At 47.3% G+C, this 17,042-nt stretch overlaps 1 protein-coding gene and 1 long non-coding RNA gene across 5 annotated transcripts in view; both read left to right on the forward strand.

Annotated features, from left to right (window-relative positions):
- LOC146349268 (uncharacterized) overlaps positions 1–10,744 on the forward strand; it is a 23,233-nt gene extending 12,489 nt beyond the window's left edge. The window contains exons 2-3 of the long non-coding RNA XR_014788929.1: positions 8,628–8,742; positions 10,528–10,744. This is a non-coding gene — a long non-coding RNA (uncharacterized LOC146349268). The remainder of the gene's footprint in view (positions 1–8,627; positions 8,743–10,527) is intronic.
- Positions 10,745–16,025: 5,281 nt separating this feature from the next.
- The window catches only part of POLD3 (DNA polymerase delta 3, accessory subunit), a 34,159-nt gene continuing 33,142 nt past the window's right edge, over positions 16,026–17,042 (forward strand). For all 4 annotated transcript variants that reach the window (XM_084842342.1, XM_084842344.1, XM_084842345.1 and 1 more), the window contains exon 1: positions 16,026–16,251. In XM_084842342.1, the coding sequence (XP_084698468.1) occupies positions 16,192–16,251 (60 nt within the window). In that variant the 5' untranslated portion in view covers positions 16,026–16,191. The remainder of the gene's footprint in view (positions 16,252–17,042) is intronic.

A 17,042-nucleotide genomic window follows, 5' to 3' on the forward strand; every position in this document is an offset into this window, starting at 1 on the left:
AAGAGGCAGGCAGCACAACCCCTGTGAGAAAGAATGCCCGTTTACAAATGAAGGCTCCTCATGAGTAAAAGACTCCTCATAAGTAGGACCCTCCTCATGAGGAGAACCTCTTCTAGAAGCCTCTGATGTGCTGCAGCTGAGTCCTGAGTGGGGCTCTGGAAGCTCCACCTTATAAGCCACACTCCTAAGCAAGGTGCGCTGCTGGAACTGCACTTTATTCCAGCTCCTGGTACCTTGCTTCTCCTTGGGCTGTTCTCTTGTGGTGCTGACCCCTGAATTTCTGATTAAACAGTGTCTTGGACTGTGCTTGCATTGGACTCTTTGCCTGTGCTTCTGACCACTGCCTGCCTGTTGACCTTCAATATGGACTTGCCCCACAGATGGCCTCAGGACTGCGCCAGAACCAACCCCAGCAGGATAGGGGCACCTGGAAAAGGCCCTTCCCTGCCTACAGTGACTGCTTATGAATTGCCAAAGAAGAGGAAATGCATTGACAAAAGAGGGCATACATTTGCATCGAATTTGCATATGTTAACTTATGCGTATGGATGTAAATGTAGAAATCATGATCACCGCAGAGACGACTGTAGCCATGAAATTAAAAGACGCTTGCTTCTTGGGAGGAAAGCTATGGCAAACCTAGACAGCATAGTAAGAAGCAGAGATGTCACCTTGCTGACAAAGGTCCGTCTAATCAAAGCTATGGTTTTCCCAGTAGTAATGTATGGCTGTGAGAGCTGGACTATAAGGAAGGCTGAGCGCCGAAGAATCGATGCTTTTGAACTGTGGTGCTGGAAAAGACTCTTACGAGTCCCCTGGACTGCAAGGAGGTCAAATCAGTCAATCCTAAAGGAAATCAACCCTGAGTGCTCTTTGGAAGGACAGAGACTGAAGCTGAAGCTCAAATATTTTGGCCACCTAATGCGAAGAGAAAAGTCACTGGAAAAGACCCTGATGCTGGGAAAGATCGAAGGCAAAAGGAGAAGGGGATGGCAGAGGCTGAGATGGCTAGATAGCATCACCAATGCAATGAACTTGAGCATGCTCCAGGAGAGAGCGGAGGACAGGAAGGCCTGGCGTGCTATGGTCCACGGGGTCACGAAGAGTCGGACACGACTGAATGACTGAACAACAACAACAACACCAAGGTGCAGAAGACCGTGACTAGGTGACCGGTGTGCCTGGCTGTTCAGCCTGCTGCCCACCTGTGGATGGGCAATAATTCTGGCGCTTCTTTATCTTTAAACTAGAATTGAACAGGGCAGCCTGTCAAATACAGGATGCCTTCAAAGAGAGGACTGTCCTCTGGCAAGGAGGACACCTGGCCATTGTTAGCCATGTTAAACACGAGTTTTGTGGAAAGGTGGGATATAAAAAAATAAATTTATCTTGAGTATTTGCTCTGAGGCCTGTTGTGCAATAAAAATGCAAGAAGGGTTTGATCCTGAGGGTGGGCCTGGGCCAGGTTATATACGCACAGACATGCACCTCCAATATATGTGAGAAAATTCCCACAGCCGCTTCTGTAAATGATGCTATAAAGACACCCCTGTGAGCCAAGGAGCAACAGAGGGTCTGCGTTGACCTGAACTCTGGGCCTGCTTCCTTCATTGTCCCTGCAGTGTGTGAAGATGAGAAGTCAGACGCAAACGGGAACTTCCTTGCACTTCCTCTCTTCCCATCACTGTCTCAGGAATGTAATTTGGGGTCAGCAGATACGCACATGGGCCAGGGGTCCCATCCTGCTTTGGAGAAACAAAACTCACCAGGAGTTCGTAAGGAATCCAAGGGCTTCCACCCAGGTGATTGAATTACTCTCCCCACCCCTAAAACAGAATGATATCATACATCACACATTGTCACAGCAACTTTTAAAACTGGATGACACCATCCCACCATCTCCATTAAACAGATGGTTATCTTTAATGGCATGATGCCATTTTGCTGGTATTTCTCACGCTGATGCAACGGAGCAGCTGTCTGAATTTTTCAGCAAAGACAAATGAGTCCTGCTGACATTTTTATGAAGTGAAGTATTTCATGGGGCAAAACATATTTCATATTCAGAGAGAACGGAAGAAAAACCATGCTGGATCAGACCAAGGGTCCATCGAGTCCAGCATTCTGTTCACATGGTGGGCAACCAGCTGCCCAAGGGAAACCCACAAGCAGGGCATGAGTGCAAGAGCACCCTCGTGCCCATGTGCCCCAGCAACTGGTGTTTATAGGCAAACTGCCTCTGACACTGGAGACAGCATACAGCCATCAGGACTAATAGCCATTGGTAGCCTTTTTCTCCCGGATTTTGTCTAACCCCCTTTTAAAGCCTTCCAAATTGGTGGCCATCACTACATCCTATGGAAGTGAATTCCAGAGTTTAAGTCTGCGCTGTGTGAAGAAGCCCTTCCTTTTCTCTGTCCTGAATCTCCCACCAATCAGCTTCATATGATGACCCTGGGTTCTAGTATTATGAGAGAGGGAGAAATATGTCTCCCTATCCGACTTCGGATGGTCCCTGGGATGCTTGCTCAGGAACTGTGGAGTGCTTTGTTAGTTTCTCAGAATGGAATCCCCAGTGCTGATATTTGCTTTTTAACTGAAAAGCAAAACTTGGCCATTTGAATGGAAAGTAACTTCCATCTGATTTTTAAAAGGTGGCATGAGGAATGTATGGCCTTCTGCACTGCAGGGAACTTTTCTTCACTCTTGTGGTCACAAAATTAATATCACTTAGCTGTTCCTCCCTTTCCAGCAACACATTGTTTTCTTAGGAAGAAACTCTTATCCCTTTCCCCATGGCCGCCTTCCTTTAACATATATATTGCTCTTTTTATGCACAAGGAATCACTTTTGAATGGGATGGTTTACAGAAGCAGAATACAGATCAGGAAGGCCTGCCTGCCTCTTTCTTTCCTTCTCTTTTTACAGCCTCCTTTTACTTATTTGCTTTCATCCCTTATGTTTCCTGTTTTGAATTTGATGGACAGTTTCCTGGCCATGCTAGACATGCCTGTTAGGTGTAAAGTTGCATTCACACACTTTTAAGGCTTAGAACAGCCTTCCCCAAACTGGTGCTCTCCAGATGGGTTGGACTACAACTCCCACCATGCCCTTCCAGCAAGGGCTATGGCTATGTTGACTGTGGATTATGGGAGTTGGTGTACAAAATGAAGCAGGACAAAGGCTAATAGAGTTTTGCCAAGAGAACACGCTGATCATAGCAAACACTCTTTTCCAACAGCACAAGAGACGACTCTACACATGGACATCACCAGATGGTCAATATCGAAATCAGATTGATTATGTCCTTTGCAGCCAAAGATGGAGAAGCTCCATACAGTCAGTAAAAACAAGACCTGGAGCTGACTGTGGCTCAGATCATGAGCTGCTTCTTGCAAAATTTCGGCTGAAATTGAAGAACGTAGGGAAAACCACTAAACCATTCAGGTATGACCTAAATCATATCCCTTATGAATATACAGTGGAGGTGAGCAATAGATTTCAGGGATTAGACCTGATAGACAGAGTGCCTGAGGATCTACGGACGGAGGTCCGTAACATTGTTCAGGAGGCAGCAACGAAATCCATCCCAAAGAAAAAGAAATGCAAGAAAGCCAAGTGGCTGTCTGATGAGGCTTTACAAGTAGCTGAGGAAAGAAGGGAAGCAAAAAGCAAGGGAGAAAGGGGAAGATATATCCAACTGAATGCAGAGTTCCAGAGAATAGCAAGGAGAGACAAGAAGGCCTTCTTAAATGAACAATGCAAGGAAATCGAGGAAAACAACAGAATGGGAAAGACTAGAGATCTCTTCAAGAAAATTGGAGATCTCAAGGGAACGTTTTGTGCAAAGATGGGCATGATATAGGACAAAGAAGGCAGGGACGTAACAGAAGCAGATGAGATTAAGAAGAGGTGGAAAGAATACACAGAAGAACTATACAGGAAAGATCTTAATGTCCTTGATAGCCATGATAGTAATGTCCTTGATAGCCATGATAGTGCGGTCACTGAACTTGAGCCGGACATCCTCGAGAGTGAAGTCAAGTGGGCCTTAGGAAGCATTAGTAACAACAAAGCTAGAGGAGATGACAGTATTCCAGCTGAGCTATTTAAAATCCTAAAAGATGATGCTGTTAAAGTGCTGCATTCAATATGCCAACAAATTTGGAACCCTCAGCAATAGCCGCAAGACTGGAAAAGGTCAGTTTACATTCCAATTCCAAAGAAGGGCAACGCCAAAGAGTGTTCAAACTACCGCACAATTGCGCTCATTTCACATGCCAGCAAGGTGATGCTCAAAATCCTACAAGCTAGGCTTCAGCAGTATGCGAACCGAGAACTACCGGAAGTACAAGCTGGGTTTTGAAGAGGCAGAGGAACTAGAGTTCAAATCGCCAACATTCGCTGCATCATGGAGAAAGCAAGAGAATTCCAGAAAAACATCTATTTCTGCTTCATTGACTACGCTAAAGCCTTTGATTGTGTGGATCACAACCAACTGTGGCAAATTCTTAAAGTGATGGGAGTACCAGACCACCTTACCTGTCTCCTGAGAAACCTGTACGAGGGTCAAGAAGCAACAGTAAGAACCGGACATGGAACAACCAAGTGGTTCAAAATTGGGAAAGGAGTACGACAAGGCTGCATATTGTCACCCTGCTTATTTAACTTATATGCAGAGTACATCATGAGAAATGCCGGGTTGGATGAATCACAGGTCGGAATTAAGATGGCTGGGAGAATTATCAACAACCTCTGATATGCAGACGATACCACCCTAATGGCAGAAAGCGAAGAGGATCTCAAGAGCCTCTTGTTGAGGGTGAAAGAGGAGAGTGCAAAAGCTGGTTTGAAACTCAACATTAAAAAAACTAAGATCATGGCATCTGGCCCTATCACTTCCTGGCATATAGAAGGGGAAGAAATGGAAGCAGTGACAGATTTTACTTTCTTGGGCTCCAAGATCACCGCAGACGGTGACTGTAGCCATGAAATTAAAAGACGCTTGCTCCTTGGGAGGAAAGCTATGGCAAACCTAGACAGCATAGTAAGAAGCAGAGACATCACCTTGCCAACAAAGATCCATCTAATCAAAGCTTTGTTTTCCCCAGTAGTAATGTATGGCTGTGAGAGCTGGACTATAAGGAAGGCTGGGCGCCGAAGAATTGATGCTTTCGAACTGTGGTGCTGGAGAAGACTGTTACGAGTCCCCTGGACTGCAAGGAGGTCAAATCAGTCAATCCTAAAGGAAATCAACCCTGAGTGCTCATTGGAAGGACAGATACTGAAGCTGAAGCTCAAATATTTTGGCTACCTAATGCGAAGAGAAAACTCTCTGGAAAAGACCCTGATGCTGGGAAAGACTGAAGGCAAAAGGAGAAGGGGACGGCAGAGGATGAGATGGCTAGATAGCATCACCGATGCAATGAATATGAACCTGAGCACACTCCGGGAGAGTGCTCAGGAAAGGAAGGCCTGGCGTGCTATGGTCCATGGGATCACGAAGAGTCGGACATGACTGAACAACAACAACAACAAAAGTCCAACCCAGCTGGAAGGTACCAGGCTGGGAGAGGCTGGCTTAGACATATTGTGAATGTTCACTACATTGTTTTTTGTGTGTCAATACACCAGGAACGATCTTGCTTGAGGGCGGCCACTTTCAAAGAGCGAATTTCAAATGGGAGTGGGAGCTTTTCTCTCTCCTATACCATTGAAATATGCTAAGGTACACCGGCCCAAATCCCATCTTTTTCCACAAATATGAAAGGCAGAAGAATTCTTTCTTCTCTTTTGCAGTGGGCTATCCAACAAAATTCAGTGCTTTTCACTAACATTTGTTATGCGTTCCAATGCTCTCACCCTTCTTGTGAGGTAGAACAGGCTGAAAGTGAGGCTCGTCCTTCTTAAATAATCAACAGCTCCCACACCACTCAAGTTAAGTCACCCTGGTTGTCTCAACACATGCAAATTCTCCCATTCTGTGGGAGAAGGGACAGATTTTAGCCACATTCCTTTAATATTCTGTGAGCAAGCAAACTTCTAATTCAAGTCTTAAAGAATTCAAGATAACTGAGTAAGAGAAATAAGGACACTGTACAAAAATTCAAATAAACAATAATTTCTAGCTAACCTTACATGGCCGCGGTGGCTTAGTGGTTAAGACGCTGAACTGCAGACCGGAAGGTCGGCAGGTCAGCAGTTCGAGACCCGAGTGCTGCGTGACGGAGTGAGCTCCCGTCTTCGGTCCCAGCTCCTGCCAACCTAGCAGTTCGAAAGCAAGAAATTGCAAGTAGATAAATAGGTACCGCCTCGGCGGGAAAGGTAACAGCGTTCCGTGCACCTCAGTGTTCAGTCATGCTGGCCACATGGCCACGGAAGCGTCTTCGGACAGCGCTGGCTCTTCGGCTTAGAAACGGGGATGAGCACCGCACCCTAGAGTCGGACACGACTGGTTGGGGACACCTTTACCTTTAACCTTACATGGATTAAAAGAAAATCCTTAGTCTCCATAGTTTACATAAACCACAGCACCCTTGTATGTGCCAAGGTGCACAGGACTCATCACTGAGTCCAACAAACATAATTCCTCTAGGTAAATGGAGACAAAGGATATATATCCTCAGCCTGAGGTGGGCGAGCATATGTGCGACCCCTTGCTGTTGCTGCTGCCGCTGCAGCCATCCCCCCACCCGTCCACCATGTCCATCTCCCCACCAGCTGGGCACCTCTGCCCCTGCCCTGTTAGTCTGTTACAGCAGAAAACAAAGAGTCTAGTGGCTCATGAAAGGCAGATACATTTACCATGGTGTGAGTTTTTGTGGCACAGACAGAACCCACGCCATCCAAGCATTAATGCATAACTCCACTAACTGAAATCCTTACCCATTTAGTCAGGCAAAATCTATCTCTTGCTCCCCATGCCCCAACAATAGCTTTCTTCAGCAGCCTCTGATCAGTTTCTCATGACTTGGCAAACTAGAGAGCTCTTTGATTTCATTATCTGCAAGTCATAAGGTGTCTCATCCCCTCCACCCACCCCTAAACCATACGATCTCTCCCCGCTGCCTGTTGCAGATTTGCTCTCTTAGGAAATCCATTTGCTGTTGAATATCAGTTCAGACATCAAAGTGATCCTGAGGAACGGTGGGCACTCCCCAGTGAGTGCCTTGCCCATTGATAAGGAGCTTGTGGAGGATGGCTTGTGTAGTGCATCTCAAGAAAGTGTTCCAAGGAAATGGCTGCCTTTATCAACCTTAATTTCTTCCTCCTGATGGTGCTCCTGGCTCTAGCCACTGCTGTCTGTAAGTATGGAGAGATAGCCCTTATCCCGTAATATTATGAACTACATTTTTTATCTTGCCCTTTTCCAGAGGAGCTCAGGGTGGCATACATGGCCTCCCTTCCTATTTTACCCTCATGACAACCCTGTGAGGTAGGCCTAGGCTGAGAGAAAGAGCTTCTCTACAGGAGGCTTTTATTATGCACTCGTGATTGTTAACGCGCAGTCATTTGTGGGTCCTTTACATGACTTGTCATCCTCTAGGGCCTGTCCTGTGATTTGTGACCATTATCAGAGTTGTTATCTTAACGGGGGAAAATGTGAAATTTTTTTCTGAATATAATGACATAGAGAAATCTCATGTAATTGTGCAATTCTGCGCTACCACAGCACCACTTAGTTGTTGAATAATGGCACATATAGAAAGGCAGAGAAAGACCCCCCCCCCGGGGGGGGGACGTGTAAAGGAGCTGATCTTAATCCCACAAAGAATCCAGAAGCAGAAGCCTTGGTAACAGTGTGGATTAAAAGCTACATGTAGAAAAGCCCCAAATGACTGACCCCAAGATCACCTGGTGAGCTTCATGGCTGTGTGGATTCGAATTCAGTCCTGGTCCATTATTCTACACCACCTTGCTTCATGGTATTTTAACATTCCCAACACAGGGCCCCCCTACACTGAGAAATGAGAATCTTGGGAGTGGGGGCAGGGTGCCTAGGGCTAATTGCAATGCCAGGTCTTGAACAGTGGCGAAAGCCCTGAAAGTGTGTTGGCGATGCCTGGTGAAATTGGGGTAGCCCTTTGGAATTTTGGAAGGTGCCTTGTACCAGGGCAGACCACTGATCTATCCAACCCTGCACTTTGTGCTCAGATCAACAGCTATTCTCCCTGGGTCTCTAGCAGAAAGAGGTTTCCTGTTTCCCCATCACCAGCGACGTGATCCTCGTTGGTTAAAATGGAAATGTGAGGATTTGAACCCGGGATCTTAACCTGCAAAACCTCCAGTCCTTGAGTGCATATTCTATATAAACAACTGTACTATCTGAGCTGGACAATCGTGGCTACTGCTGTCAGGAGCAATTTCCTTGATCGTTTCATTGGTATATTTTTTGGCTGCAAAAGCCACGGCAATTGCTGATAAACCATATCTGTGGCAGGTCTCCTGCATACCACACATTCACATATGACGTTTGCCCTCCTGGTGCATTTACCCTGAGAAAAGGCGGATGAGAAACATACTGTGGGAATTTAGCTCTGAAGGAGCTTCCATTCTGGGTAAACCGCAACAGAACCTGTGTTTGAATGGCATTGATACTTTGTTGGTGTTCATTTGTGTTTTAACAGGCCTGGGCATCTGCGATGGAGAATGGGGTTGTGCTAACTTTGGAGGATACTGCTGCAAAGATTGTTTCCCCCAAGAAAAATCTCTGGGACCCGAGGACTGCGCTGAAGACTTAGTGTAAGTTTCCTCTGATTTTTGAGGTCCCCCCGTTCCCTGGTCTGACCTTTCAATTGAGATGAGAAACAGTCCCCAGAGCACAACAGCATAGTGGGAAATCATCAAAATTAAAAGCAATTCATGGGAGTAAATCAGACCGAACCAGACCTCTATGATGTCTGTAATCAGTGGTGCAGTTAGGTAATTTTAGACTCTGGACTTCATTGTCTTAGAGAGCAATCCTATGTCCACTAGGCAGTTTCAAGGGTGGCATAGGACTGTTCGGTTTCCTGGCTCTGAGCTCTGACTGAGCCAGGAAACCACGCTCCCCGCCTCCTCATAGCCAGTGCACAGACCCGTGCCAGCTACCTCTCCGTGCTTGGCGTGCAGAGACGGGGAAAAGGGGGCATTCCCGGGGGTGGGGAGGGGATGAAACCGGGCTGGCTGCCTTACGCTGTTTCGTATGGCCACCCCAGGCTCCTTCCCACCCCCTCCAAGGCATCACTGCTAGATGGGTGAAATTGCCCGCCTAGCAGAAATGCAGGGCAGCTGGAGCACAGAGCTGCCGCTCTCCTCCTGCCCTGCACTGGCACTTGGCAGCCTCCGAGTTCGGAGGCTGCCTTCTATCTGGGTAGGATTGCACCGTTAGGGTGCAATTCTATGTGTAGTTAGACAAAAATAAGTCGTAGGAATGCTGACAGAGGAATGCTGGTAGTTGTAGGCTTTTTTTCTGTCTAAATATGCATAGGATTGCACCCTGATGGGGCCCTCCTCCTAAGGTGTCAATGCGTGTGACTTCACTTAAATTCAGAATGCAGTGAAGCGGGCTGTGCTGCATTTGGGGGCTCTCCCATCCAAGTATTAACCAGGGCTGACCCTGCTTAGCTTACGAGATCAGACGAAATCACGCGCACCCAGCCCTTTCCCCGTCTTTCACAATATCTAGCCCCCTGTTCCCATTCACAGTATCAAAGTGTTGAAACTGTATTGTTTCAAGTATTCACAATAGCGCGGTAGCTGCTTTCCCCATTCACCGTATGTAGCTGTTTTCCCCATTCATAAGAGTGCAGTAGTGCTTTTTCAGGCATTCACAATAGCGCAGTAGCTGCTTCACCCATTCAGATTATGTAGTCTGTTTTTCCCATTCACAATAGTGCAGTATCTTTCCATCTTTCACAATATCCCAACAGCGGATGAGAAGGGAGAGGTGTGGGGTAAACTACAGGGGCTTAATCCAGTGTTTCCAGCAAACTTGCTTGAACAGGGAAGCATGGACAAGGGTGGGAAACAAGCCTCTCATTCACTGAGCAGCACCTACAGGGCCGATCACGTTCAGTTCTACTCCATCCACCCAACCCCAAAGTATGGGGGATTTCAAGTGCTTTGTGATCCTGAAAGCGGGTTTTTAGGAGTGTGTTCTCTGCTTTTCTTGCTTCAGGTGCCCCTGACGGACCAAAGCAATTTCATGAAAATCTGGATATAACCAGAAAGCGCTTCTCATTCCGTTTCCATGTAGACGGGGTCCAAGTCAAGTTTAAAGAGAAAGAACCCCAAGAAGGGGGATCAGGCAGGGCCCTTGCATCCACACCTGTTAGTACCTGGGCAGCAGACTGTCTTCCCACTAGGGTGCGGTGCATTGTATTTCTATTGAATTTATAGTAATTATACATATCAATTGGCATAGGCAAATTTTATGCAAATCTATGCCCTCTTTTTTGGTGTAAGGGGACACCTTCTTAACTCCTGGGTATATTGGCAGTGCTTTCTAACCATTCATTTTTTCCATTTACAATTGCTGTGTATCAGGTGCAATGGGATAGCAATTTATATCGATCTCAGCTGTGAAGAGCATAGCTCGATCCAGAGGATCTTTTACCCAACTGAAGTCGAAACTACGCTGCAGCAGAATGGCCGCCAATGTCAACACAACCACGGCAGTGTCATTACAGCAAACAGCCTGCAGACAATAAAATAAAATAAAAATATGTTTTCCTCTGCTCTTGCTCTGAGTAAACTGATGATGAATAATTTCTTTTATCATTAATTACGGTAGTTTCACTACCCAGGCATTGAGGTAGGCAGGGCCTTTTGCTCCATCTTTGTCTGACCCATTTCTGATCTCAGCCCACTACATCTGAGAGACCAAAATAAGAACCACACATATTCGTCATAGGATTATATCTTGAAACTCAGAGCGTAGCTTGTAAATCAGAAGCAGGCAAGGGCCTGCTAAGCTATTCATCTTAATGGCACGTACCATCCTCATCACAACGTGTTTAGATCATTTTACTGGACTGGCTTCTGAGTGTGGGTTCCACCTCTTAAGCTGGCAAATTATGGACAAGCCAGCCGTTCACTGTGTCAGTGGGGCAAAATGAACGGAAGCCAATGAGGTTCCAGAAAGGCTGGCTGCCAAATCCTGTTCCTACAGATGCTGCTCTCTTGGGTTGGCCCCTTGTGTTGGCAACTGGAGGCCAGGTGGAGCTACTCAGGAGACCACATTGGGCCTAGGGGTTGTCAGTTGCTGACCCAAGAGTCAGGGGCTAGCTGTATAACTAAGGGTACAAGCGGGAACGGCAGCAGAATGTTTTAGAAGTAGCGTGCTTTTATTCAGAGTTCCAGCAAGCCAGCACTGCCCTGTTGCATGCCCAGTCTTCACTGAACTTTGTGGGGTTCTCCCCTTAGGACTTTATCCCCTATTTTTACTTTGGTATCTACGAATGTTGAGATCCCCCCCACGCCTGCTGGTGCCTCCCTTTTGTGAGTGGATGGTGCTGTCTTGACTACAAAAGAAGCCAGCAAGGTGAACTGCCTCCTGCTGCTGCTGTTTTACCAAATTGGGGCTGGGCCCCTCCTCCCCTCACAGAGGCCATTACAACCAACTACACCATGAGCTGGAGAGGAAGAAGACGTGAAATGTCATCATCCGCCAACTCTTTAAGTCTACTGCGGCCTTCCCCAACCACTGGCCATACTGGCTGAGAGATGATAGGATTGGTAAGCCAACACACCCGGAGGGCGCCAGACTGGGGAAGGCTGGTCTACTGCTCTAATGATTGCTTAATGTTCCTTTCAACCTTATGTAAGCTATTCCGAGAGCCTTGTCAGCTGAAGGGCAGGATAAAAATGCTTAAAATGTCATAGTGTACAGGTGCTAGTAACCTCAAGACTGGATTACTGCAATACGCTGTATGTGGGGCTGCCCTTAAGGAGTCAACCTGGAGTACAGCCTTCAGTGTGGTGGCCCCCTTTCTGTGGAACTCCCTGCCTCTGGAGGTCAGGCAGGCATCACCATTGTGGTACAGGCACTAGTAACCTCAAGACTGGATTACTGCAACGTGCTGTTTGTGGGGCTGCCCTTACGGCTGGTCTGGAAGCTGGAGCTAGTGCAGAATGCAGCAGCTTGGCTGTTGTCAGGAGCTGCCCCTTTTCAGCACGTAACTCTTTTGCTGAGGAAACTGCACTGGCTGCCTGTTCACTACTGGGCCAGGTATATTTATACTAGTGTATAAAGCACTCAAGAACTTGGGACCAGGACTTGAGTGCGCATCATCTCCCTTATCAACCTGCTCGGTCACTGAGATCATCAGATGGAATACTCCTGGTGGTTCCACATGGACTGGGGTCGACCTGGAGTAGAACCTTCAGTGTGGAACTCCCTGCCTCTGGAGGTCAGGCAGGCATCAACATTGCATTGTTTTCAGCATCTGCTGAAGACATCTGTTATTTCAAAAAGCCTTCCTCAATTGGCCAGCCAGGTTTTTTTAATGGGTACTCTGCTTTTTAAAAAACGTATTATTCACTGCTCTGGAATCTGTTCAGATGTGGAGCAGTAATGTTGTAAATAAAATATGACACTCCGAATGTGTTGGCTATTAGGATATATGAAAGGATAGAATGCATAATATAGAGAAAGGAGATGTTGGGGCCACTCTGTGAAATTGTCTGGAAGCAGATTCAAGGCAGACAAAAGAAATGTGTTCTTTACCCTTTTTACTATCCTGGGCTTTTTAGTTCTTCTGTTTCAAAATTTGTGTTAGATCCATTTTTAGATCTTTGCACAGCAGCTGGCTGTTACCCTGCTTTTTACTTTGGTTCGATTCTGGTTTAATCTTAAGGTGTTTTATGACATTTTGCTACATTATTGTATTATACAGTGTTTTCTTCTTTGTGAAGCACTGAGAAAGCTTTGTCTATTGGGCGACATAAAAAATGTAATAACCAACAAATAAAAATTTATTATATTTGCTGCCACAGGGCATGATGATGGAAACCGGCTTGGATGGGAGTCACACAGGAAAAGAAATCTTTCTGTGGCTATTAGGCCTGATAGCTAAGCCTTCTCCCATGTCGGGCCCTCCAGTTGTCTGGGACTACAACTCCCACAATCCCCCAGGCCAGCTGGAATGGATGACCACCAGATCTACTACTGTGGAAAAGGGGACCGCAGAAGAAATGGAGTAGCCTTCGTAATTAATAATAAAGTGACTAAAGCAGTGCTTGGATACAATCCAAAAAATGACAGAATGGTCTCAATTCGAATTCAGGGTAAGCCATTTAACATCACAGTGATCCAAATATACGCCCCAACCACAGATGCTGAAGAAGCAGAAGTAGATCAGTTCTGTGAGGATCTGCAGCACCTGCTGGATAGTACGCCAAAAAAAGATGTTATTTTCATTACAGGAGACTGGAATGCTAAGGTGGGTAGTCAAACGATAGCTGGAATTATAGGCAAGCATGGTCTGGGAGAACAAAATGAAGCGGGACATAGGCTGATAGAATTTTGCCAAGACAACTCACTGTGCATAACAAACACTCTCTTCCAACAACCTAAGAGACGACTTTATACATGGACTTCACCAGACGGTCGACACCGAAATCAGATTGACTACATCCTTTGTAGCCAAAGGTAGCGGACATCTATGCAGTCGGTAAAAACAAGACCTGGAGCTGACTGTAGTTCAGATCATGAACTTCTTATTGTACAATTTAGAATCAGACTAAAGAGAATAGGGAAGACCCACAGATCAGTTAGATATGAGCTCACGAATATTCCTCATGAATATGCAGTGGAGGTGAAGAATAGATTTAAGGGACTAGATTTAGTAGATAGGGTCTGGGAAGAACTATGGAAAGAAGTTCGCAACATTGTTCAGGAGGCGGCAACAAAAAACATCCCAAAGAAAAAGAAAACCAAGAAGGCAAGATGGCTGTCTGCTGAGACACTGGAAGCAGCCCAAGAAAGAAGGAAAGCAAAAGGCAACAGTGATAGGGGGAGATATGCCCAATTAAATGCAAAATTCCAGAGGTTAGCCAGAAGAGAGAAGGAATTATTTTTAAACAAGCAACGCATGGAAGCGGAAGAAGATAACAGAATAGGAAGGACAAGAGACCTCTTCCAGAAAATTAGAAACACTGCAGGTAAATTCCAGGCAAAAATGGGTATGATCCAAAACAAAGATGGCAAGGACCTAATAGAAGCAGAAGAGATCAAGAAAAGGTGGCAAGAATATAAGGAAGATCTGTATACGAAGGATAATAATATCGGGGATAGATTTGACGGTGTGGTCAGTGAGCTAGAGCCAGGCATCCTGAAGAGTGAGGCTGAATGGGCCTTAAGAAGCATTGCTAATAACAAGGCAGCAGGAGATGACTGTATCCCAGCTGAACTGTTTAAAATCTTGCAAGATGATGCTGTCAAGGTGATGCATGCCATATGCCAGCAAATTTGGAAAACACAAGAATGGCCACCAGATTGGAAAAAATCAACTTATATCCCCATACCAAAAAAAACGGAAGCATCAAAGAATGTTCAAACTATCGAACAGTGGCACTTATTTCACATGCCAATAAGGTAATGCTCAAGATCTTGCAAGGTAGACTCCAGCAATTCACGGAACGGGAATTGCCAGATGTACAAGCTGGGTTTAGAAAAGGCAGAGGAACTAGAGACCAAATTGCCAATATCCGCTGGATAATGGAGAAAGCCAGGGAGTTTCAGAAAAACATCTATTTGTTTTATTGACTATTCTAAAGCCTTTGACTGTGTGGATCATAACAAATTGTGGCAAGTTCTTGGGGGTATGGGGATACCAAGTCATCTTGTCTGCCTCCTGAGGAATCTGTATAACGACCAAGTAGCAACGGTAAGAACAGACCACGGAACAACGGACTGGTTTAAGATTGGGAAAGGAGTACAGCAGGGTTGTATACTCTCACCCTACCTATTCAACCTGTACGCAGAACACATCATGCGACGTGCTGGGCTTGATGAAGCCAAGGCTGGAGTTAAAATCACTGGAAGAAACATTAACCATCTCTGATATGCAGATGATACCACTTTGATGGCTGAAAGCGAGGAGGAGCTGAGGAACCTCACGACGAAGGTGAAAGAAGAAAGTGCAAAAGCTGGGTTGCAGTTCAACCTCAAAAAAAACCAAGATTATGGCAACCAGCTTGATGGATAACTGGCAAAGAGAGGGAGAAAACGTGGAGGCAGTGACAGACTTTGTCTTTCTAGGTGCAAAGATGACTGCAGACGCTGACTGCAGCCAGGAACTCAGAAGACGTTTACTTCTTGGGAGGACAGCAATGACAAATCTTGATGAAATAGTGAAGAGCAGAGACATCACGCTGACAACAAAGGTCTGCATAGTGAAAGCAATGGTATTCCCCGTAGTAACCTATGGCTGCGAGAGCTGGACCATAAGGAAGGCTGAGCGAAGGAAGATAGATGCTTTTGAACTGTGGTGCTGGAGGAAAATTCTGAGAATGCCTTGGACTGCCAGAAGATCCAACCAGTCCATACTCCAGGAAATAATGCCAGACTGCTCACTTGAGGGAAGGATATTAAAGGCAAAACAAGTATTTTGGCCACATAATGAGAAGACAGGATACCCTGGCGAAGATGCTGATGCTGGAGAAAGTGGGAGGCCAAAGGAAGAGGGGCCGACCGAGGGCAAGGCGGATGGGTGCCATTCTGGGGGTGGCGGGCTCGACCTTGGGGGAGCCGGGGGTGGCGACGGCCGGCAGGAAGGTCTGGCGCGGCCGCCCACGGAGTCACGAAGAGTCGGCGGCGACTGAGGGAATAAGCAACAACCTACGGAGGCCGGTGGGCGTGGCTAACGCCTCGGCCGTAGGCGGAGCGGCTGCTGCTGCTGCGCGCTCGGGTGGGCGGGACTCAGAAGGAGACGTTTTGTCGCCCTTGCCGTTGGAAAAAGTCCCTGCGCGGCTGCCGTAGCGCGCGAAGCCTGCGGTTGCCATGGGGACGCCCGCCTGGCTCGTCTCTGTGCGCTTGCCGTAGTGCGCGCGGGCAAAAGAGAAAGAGCGAGCGAGAGGAAGAAAGAGAGAGGGAGGCCTCGCGTTGCCATGGAGGCGGTCGAGAGGAGTGGCGCGGGTTTCTTCGTGCTGAGGCGAGGGAAGGAGTTGGCGCCCTGAGGGCCCGGCACCCGGCCTGCCTGCTCCGCCATGGAGGACGAGCTGTACCTGGAGAACATCGACGAGTTCGTCACGGACCAGAACCGAGTCGTGAGTGGGGGAGGGGAGCCGAGGGCCTCCGGGCGGTGGGGCGCCTGGAGGGGCTGCTGGGGAGGGGGCGCGGCTGCGGAGTCTCTGCGGGGTGCTTCGGGGAGCGGCGGCAGCAGGACCGGAGGGCTGTGAGGAAGGAAAATGTGGGGGGGTGTTCGGGGGCGGTGGCGTGTGGCGCAGCGTCGCCCTGCGTGCGTAGTTATTTATTGGGGAGGTTTGCCCCCCCCCTTTCAGTCGACAGCATCTCAAGGCAGCTTAACTCAAAGTGTATGAAGCGCCCCGCCCCCGAAAGGCCTCGCGCGCGCGCCGGCCTTGTTAGGACCGCAAGGAGAGCCCTGAGGCTGGCTCAGAGCAAGGCCCGGCCTTCTGTTCGCACGGTGGCCAGCCAGCTGCTCAGGGGACACCCACCGGCAGGACACGCTTCTCTCAGGCAGTTAGTTGGCAGCCTGAGTTTTTAATCGGGCCCTGGGTTGTCCTTGGCTGATCGTTTAGAAATGGTTTTTAGATATGTTGTCTCTGTGTGCGGTGTCTGTTTTTATGTAAATGGTTTTTGTGCTTTGTATAATGTATTTTAAAGTCTTTAAACTTTTGTGGACTGCTCAGAGCCCTTCAGCTATGGCGTGGTACAGAAATATAATGAGTGAAATGAAATGAGTGCATCTAGTCCAGCATTTTCTTCACACAGTGGCCATCCAACTGCCCACGGAAAGCCCACAGGCAGGACACACGAATGCAACAGTACCCTCCCATCCATGTTCCCCAGCAGCTGGTGTACATAGTCATACTGCTTC

Source organism: Heloderma suspectum, chromosome 3 (genome assembly GCF_057233095.1).
Source record: "Heloderma suspectum isolate Gila_16-S chromosome 3, 16-S_ref, whole genome shotgun sequence".
Lineage (NCBI taxonomy): Eukaryota > Metazoa > Chordata > Lepidosauria > Squamata > Helodermatidae > Heloderma > Heloderma suspectum.